Source organism: Notolepis coatsorum (genome assembly GCF_963971535.1).
Source record: "Notolepis coatsorum genome assembly, chromosome: 11".
Taxonomy (NCBI): domain Eukaryota; kingdom Metazoa; phylum Chordata; class Actinopteri; order Aulopiformes; family Paralepididae; genus Notolepis; species Notolepis coatsorum.
Window position 1 is genome coordinate 86941667 of NC_140175.1, and position 7150 is coordinate 86948816.

General features: G+C 40.6%; 1 protein-coding gene across 1 annotated transcript in view; it reads right to left on the reverse strand.

The window, feature by feature from the left end:
- Positions 1-3580: 3580 nt before the first annotated feature.
- Positions 3581-7150, reverse strand: part of LOC311237177 (pre-B-cell leukemia transcription factor 3-like) — a 93781-nt gene continuing 90211 nt past the window's right edge. Inside the window, exon 8 of the mRNA XM_084324986.1 lies at positions 3581-5699. Coding sequence (XP_084181112.1) covers positions 5607-5699 — 93 coding nt within the window. The 3' untranslated portion in view covers positions 3581-5606. The remainder of the gene's footprint in view (positions 5700-7150) is intronic.

Genomic DNA, 7150 nt, shown 5'->3' on the forward strand with positions numbered 1-7150 from the left:
ACCTATGTGGGGAACAACCAGGAGATCACTGCAACTCACACAAGTTGGAGAACTATCTCTCTCTCTCTTGCTCTCACACACACACAAAGGGAGCCGCATGTGATTGGTGGAGGCGGGACCCTTACAAAAAACTGTTGTTGCTAATCATTGACACATGCTAGCCTGTAATAATCCCCAGAGAAAAATCTACTTTGCATTTGATATATTGCAAATATGCCATCACACACACTGGCATTTAAAGGGTTAGAATTATAAAATGAATATGTGGTGTTATGATCAGGGCTGAAGTTGAATAAAAGATTGTATTTTTTTCAATCTGACATTACAAAAAAACAGAAAATCCATCAAAATCAGTGTTGTTGCTAATCATACATATGCTAGCCTGTTTTTTAACAATAATTTGTGATGCCATCACAAACACTGGCATTTAAAGGGTACAAATAAAAAAATTCCTGCACCAGAATGCAGGAAATGAAGTCTTTGTAACAAAACATTTCCTGGTGGGGGACCCCCAGACCCCCTGCTTAAAAAGTGGCCTGACTGGGGCTATATTTTGCACTATATTTCCTGGCCTGAATGATTTCCCCAGTCCGGCCCTGGTTAAAAGCCTCCAATGCTTATTAGTGTGTGTGCGTTTGAACGTTTGCATGTTTCAACCATACATTTCCATTTATAAATTTAATTTTTTATTTTATTATAATCTTTTTTTGCCTCCTATAATAGTGGGGGTCGCGACTCTCTGACACCGTTATTTGGGGGTCGTGGCCTGAAAAGTTTTATCTAAAGTTCTGGTCAGTAGTTATAACATTCAGATGCTCTAGTCTGGTCAGTAGTTACAACATTCAGATGCTGTAACTTAATTTATCCTTAGCTTAAAGGAAAACTCCAACATTTTGGGAAATTAGCTTATTTGGCATCTACCCTGGAGTTAGACAAGAAGATACATACCCCTTTTCTTCTCTGTGCATGCAGTAGGAGTAGGAAGACGCGCACCGTTAGCCTAGCTTAGCGTCAGTCACTGGAAGTAGGTTCCTCCATTAGCCTAGTTCCAAACGTCTTCCTACTCCTACTGCATGCACAGAGAAGAAAAAGGTATGCATCTTCTTGTCTAACTCCAGGGTTCCCAAAATGTTGGAGTGTTAAGATACATACCTTTTTCTTCTCTGTGCATGCAGTAGGAGTAGGAAGACGCGCACCGTTAGCCTAGCTTAGCGTCAGTCACTGGAAGTAGGTTCCTCCATTAGCCTATGTAGTTCCCAACGTCTTCCTACTCCTACTGCATGCACAGAGAAGAAAAAGGTATGTATCTTCTTGTCTAACTCCAGGGTAGATGGCAAATAAGCTAATTTCCCAAAATGTTGGAGTTTTCCTTTAATTTAACCTTATCCTTAAAAACATTAAGACATTTACTGCAGTAACATATATTTTACAGCAGAAACATTCTACAGTTTCCATGGAGACTGCTCCCAGGTCCGTGCGCTTGTGATCAGCCTCACCTGTAATCGTGTCACAAAGTTGGCCCAACAGTATACAGTAAAACATTTCAGAAGAAAATAAATTAAGAAAACCAAATTGGTCAAAGGAGGAAATTATTATACTATTAGAGTACTATTTAGAATCAAATAAAGAACATACTGATATGTACATTTGATTTGAAAATATCAGCAAACAAAAAACAAAAAATGTGGGAGGAAATTGCAACAAAAATGTATTCAAGAGGTCTTGTGAAGAGATCCATTCAAGAGGTAGAAAAAATGACAACTTGTCTGTTAATTTTCTTCACTTATCGCCATAAACTCGGCTATGCTGCGGTTAATATTGAGTCAGAGAGGTACCTTGTGTTATTTTCCTTAATTTGGTTGATTTGTGCAACCAGCCCCAGGTTTTAAGCATTTGTAAGTACTGTAAGTATTCCAGAGGTATTCTTTCTTCCAAAAGTGACATACTGTAGTGGAGCCGTAGATAATACTATTCAGTCTCATGATGGACCACCAAGGTCCTTCATTGTCTCTGTTCACAATGTTTACACAACCCATTGTTACTTATGGAATTGACCACCAAAACCTGCACAGACTACAACGTAGGTATGACATACAGTTAGGGCTGACAACGATTAGTCGAATAGTCGACTAATCGATCGAAAGGAGCCGTAGTCGACTGCCAACCTTTTAGTAAAAAATTTTAAATAATAATACAAATATATTATAATATATATATATATATAAATATATATATTATATATATATATATATATATATATATATATATATATATATATATATATATATATATATATATATATATATATATATATATATATATATATATATATATATATATATATATTTTTTAATCATTCTTTCCAAAAGAAAAGAGGCCTATAAGCCTCTTTTTTTACACAGCAGATCAAATGTTATTGCCTATATTTATGTCTTTCTACTATTACCCTGCCCATACCTGTACCTCCCCTCCCCCCTGCTGCTACTGTATGACGCCTGAATTTCCCCAAGGGGATCAATAAAGGAATATCTTATCTTAATACACCTCAATGACACCTCCAGTGTCAGAACTGTCTTTAGTAAACCTCGATGAGGGGGGGGGGGGGGGGGTTATGGGGTCACACACCAGGCAGAGTCCCATAATAACATGCACAACGACTTGAAACTGTTCTGTGGAGGTAATTTGAAGGTGTGTGAAGTGAAGGAAAGGAACTCTCTCTTGTGGCTCCTCTGGTTGCCATCACTACTGAGCGACAAAGGGAAGGAATTTGTGTGAGGACTTTTCAGTTTGTGTATCACTGTACGTCATGTGAGAGAGTTGGAACTTGTGTTGTTGGTTATGTTTGTGTTGTTACTTGAATTTCATTGTTACAAGGTCAATTATTATGCCTATAAGTTCCACAGCCCAATGAAACCGATTAAATATTTGTCAGATCTAAAAAATAAATGAAGCTGTTTTTCTTAAAACTGCAATAGGTAGAAATTTGATCCTCTGAAAAGTCAAAATAGAGAGTGTGATATATCTTTACTACTGAACGAATTAAGTGTCCCAAGAGAAAAACTGGATCCCTGGAACACTGTATGAAGCTACTGTAGAAAAAGATTGGTCTGTGGTGTCCTGCCCTCCCACCACATTTACAATACAAAGAAGCATCTTAATGCTGGTCAACATGGTTGCTAAAGACCATTTCTTGAATTTGTGCTGGTTTTAAACATTTGTAACTAATTATTCCATTTCCCTTCCCTAAAACTACATGCTGCAGCTTTCATTTAAAAGTGCAAGGGTTTTCATTTGACAGCAGAAACATGCTCATCATGGCTTTGTGGTATAATCAAAATCCATAAATCTCATATTGTGTCACAACGAAGGTACTGTAGGAGAATTGCAATGAACCCTTGCTTCACTCTCGAGCTTAGAGAGAGACAAGTACGCATCCAGCCGCGGAGAAATCGAAGTTACTCGAAGCATTAAAGCAAAAGTTTATTTTTTTGTGTTTGAAACTACACATTGACTACCACAGAGGACTCTTTTGGTTAGAAAATCCTCCACGTAGTGAGGTTAGAAATTAACACAAAAACAGATTTAATACATTAGGACCACGGCCACAAATATCTTTTTTCTCATGACTTCATCAGTTTCAAAATGGTATACGATACAAAAGAAAGTGAAGAAACGAAGAAAAAAAACATTGTTGTACCGTAACCCTGTCAGACAGGGCCTGAAATATACAGTCTGTGGAACTGAAACCTCTAGGTTTTTAATTCATATATAGAAGAAGATAAGTAACAAAACAAAAAACAAAATTCAGAAACATTCAAAATGTTCTTCGGTATTTACAACAGTTTCACTGTTTGCTGATGACACCTTCGTCACACCTGCAACATTTCTCACGTCCACTGTTCCCAAACATTAGACAACGGGATAAACAAAGCCACTTTCACCCAAATAAAGTGGACGCTCTTCAGTGCACGCTTTTATCCAAAGCACCAAGTGCCATAAGTGCGACCGCAGGTGGCCCCAGAGGGAATCGAACAGCTGAACCCCGGTGTCAATGTTAATGCCATTGTTCTAACCATTGAGCTATACAGGACCGACGGAAAGCCTTGATTGAAATCAACGATCGCCGTTTCATCTTACAACCTTCACGGCCAGGTATTTTTGCTAGCTAAAAGCTACACGACGCATCCAGTATATAGGCCTTTTTTTTGGCTACGTTTTGGTGAAGTGGCTTTAAGTTATCCGTGCCCCGAAACGTCATTGTTTTAAACATCACCAGTATGCTTCTTGTTTTTTTTGTTAAAGTTGCCACAATGCAACTCCTTTTTCACCAATATCAAATTACACAAGAGATTACATGAATGAACACAAGAATAATTACAAGACACGTTAAAAATGAAATTAGAATTGGGTTTTTAGAAAAGTAAGACTAAAAAGAAGAATGGTGGCGATTACGTTTAGAAGAGGTAGTATGCGAGTACTCTAAGTGAAGTCATTGGTTCGTTGATGGCGGCGGCGCCGGCAGATTTGGGATGAGGATTTTCTTTTACAGAATCGTGGGCTATTTGAAATGCCTCGGCAGGGTACTTGAGGTGCGGTTGATGAGAGCTTTACCAAGCGCAATGGAACCACAGAGAGCTCCTCGTCTCAAAAGCACCCTTAACGATCTCATAACATAAAACACATCTCAAGTATTTCAAAATTATACCTTCCACTCTACTTACTGCTTCACGCTCTTGTTTGAGTATTCTCAGTGGTGTTAAGCTAATGAGTGTTACAGAGACACTGTAGAAATAATGAAAGTAGGACAGCGTTTGATGTTCCATACAGAAATAAACACTATCCAAAAATGACTGATGACTTTTTCTTTTTTTTGAATGCAGTGTCGATTGGGGACTTTCCAGTAAATATTCAAAAAGGTGTATTTTCAGCTGAAGATTGTGGCTTAAAAGCTGCCATTGTTATGTACTCTGTACTCTTATCGTGTCAAATTGTCCAAGAGTTCAAATCCTGTTTTTGTTTTTTTAGTGTCATTAGCAAGTCCGTCCGTCCCCCCCACCCCCCAAGAAGTCCAGCGATCCAATGTTTTTCAAAGCGTTCTGGTAAACCCATCATCTTTTGCACAAACGTGCATCTTGAATTGGCGTCCTCTTTCAAATCCATCTATAATCTTATGGACAAAGTGCAACTAAATCCATTTGGACTGCACATAAGAGTTTTTATAGCTTCAGATTTAGTTTGATGGATAAACTGGTCTGTGAGCAAGTCGGACAGGTCGAGAGAAGCGTTACATTTACAGGGTTCTACTTTGGATGTATGTTGACTTCTCTCTTAAGTCTGTAACTCCCAACTTTTTTATCCATTTTGTAGTCTTTGTAGTCAATATTGACCAAAATGTCCCACAAACGTAGTTTCAACTCTGTCCAATGATGTTACAGATGTTATCCGAAGGTTATTTGAAGAAAATGTTAATCCTAAAAATGGCCGACATTGAGTATGGGGGAAGTGGGAGGAGTTATACACGAGGCCTCTGGCTCGGTTTGAGTTCCAGCGGTTTAAAAGGGGCGGGGCCTGTGGTGATGTTGTCTTGAGATTGGCCGGTGAAGAGATCAGTTTGAGGTATCGGAGTGCACGCTGCCCGGTCCTTCTGTAGGAGAGGTCACTGAGGAAGGAGTAGGCGCATCATGCCAGCCCCCATTGCCCTAGAGGACAGAGAGAGAGAGAGAAAGAGAGAGAGAGAGAGAGAGAGAGAGAGAGAGAGAGAGAGATAGAGAGAGAGAGAGAGAGAGAGAGAGAGAGAGTTAAAGGATTGCAGCAACATTTCAATGGATTGCATTTATATAGTGCTTTTATCCAAAGCGCTTTACAACTTATGCCTCACATTCATCCATTCACTCACACATTCATGCTGAGGCAACAGTTGGAGACTCTTTGCTGCCGTTTCAATGTAATTTTAATCGTACACATTAAGTAATAACTAGTTATTTAAAAATGACGTGACATCATACAGATTGATTGTGACCAGAATTTCATCAGTTGGACCAGAAAGGAGTGAGTTCTGTTTTGGACACCCAAGTTGGCTTCATCTCCCCTGGCTGTAATTCAATTTTGATTAGAGTTGATTATTTGGCTGCTTTTGAGGAAACCTTTGTTGGTTTTTACTCTTGCAATCAGTAATCGGATCACATTCTCTCTCTTTCAATCAACCAATTCCATAGTTCGGCCAGGCTTGCACTGTGATCGTAATTCTACATAGTCGGTTCCTAATTCACAGTCGGTTCACAATAAGAGCAATGGGGATAGGTCTATTATGAACATGCTCCTCATCTTGGCTAGCTCCTCATAGAGGGGGCGGGAGGGGTTTTCCAGGATAGCGTCCAGCTTTTTCCTCTTCCTCCTCTCGGCCACCACCTCTAGTTTCACCAGCTCGACGCGTGGCGTCTATGACAGCGTGGTTTCCTGGACCTCTGGGCTGCGTGGAGTGGATCCATAAGGGAAACTTTCAGCTCAAGTTCAGCTTTGAGGTTCCAGCCACAGTTTACAGGGGACAGCATGCAGTGCCATCATGTCCTGTCTGTTTCTCGTGCGATGGCACGACATCTGACAAATTCGTATTCATTGGGGGGGGAGGGGGTTGACAGTCTTAATTAAATGAAATACAACTTCAATTAATGTCAACATTGCGAAACGTTCTGTATAGCAGCACCCAGGCCCGGGAGGGATGTGATATGTGTCTCTCCGAGCTGTCCGAGACCGCCCCCACAATCCGACCCCCAGATCCCCCCCCCCCCCGACCCCCCCCAACCCGACACAGAAACGCTGATGAGTTGCAACACAACATGAGGTGAAATCCCACATCTCATTGCATTGACATCACAAGCCCACCCCACCCCCTCTCCCATCTCCCTTTGTGACATTTTACCCTGCATCCTGGTCATTGGAGGCGAGTGGTAAAATCAATGTCTTATCAGATTTCTGTAGCCCTGGTTGTCGCTGCACATTTCAGTGTCTGTCGGGGAGACGGCGGGAGGCCGCAGGAAATGACTTCATGGGGGAAGAAGGGGGCTGAGCAGAGGGATCTCTCTGGTTATAGTAGGACGCTTGGTTTGGACTTTTAGCTAAAAGGGCGTTTTGAAATGAGGAGGGAGGAGGG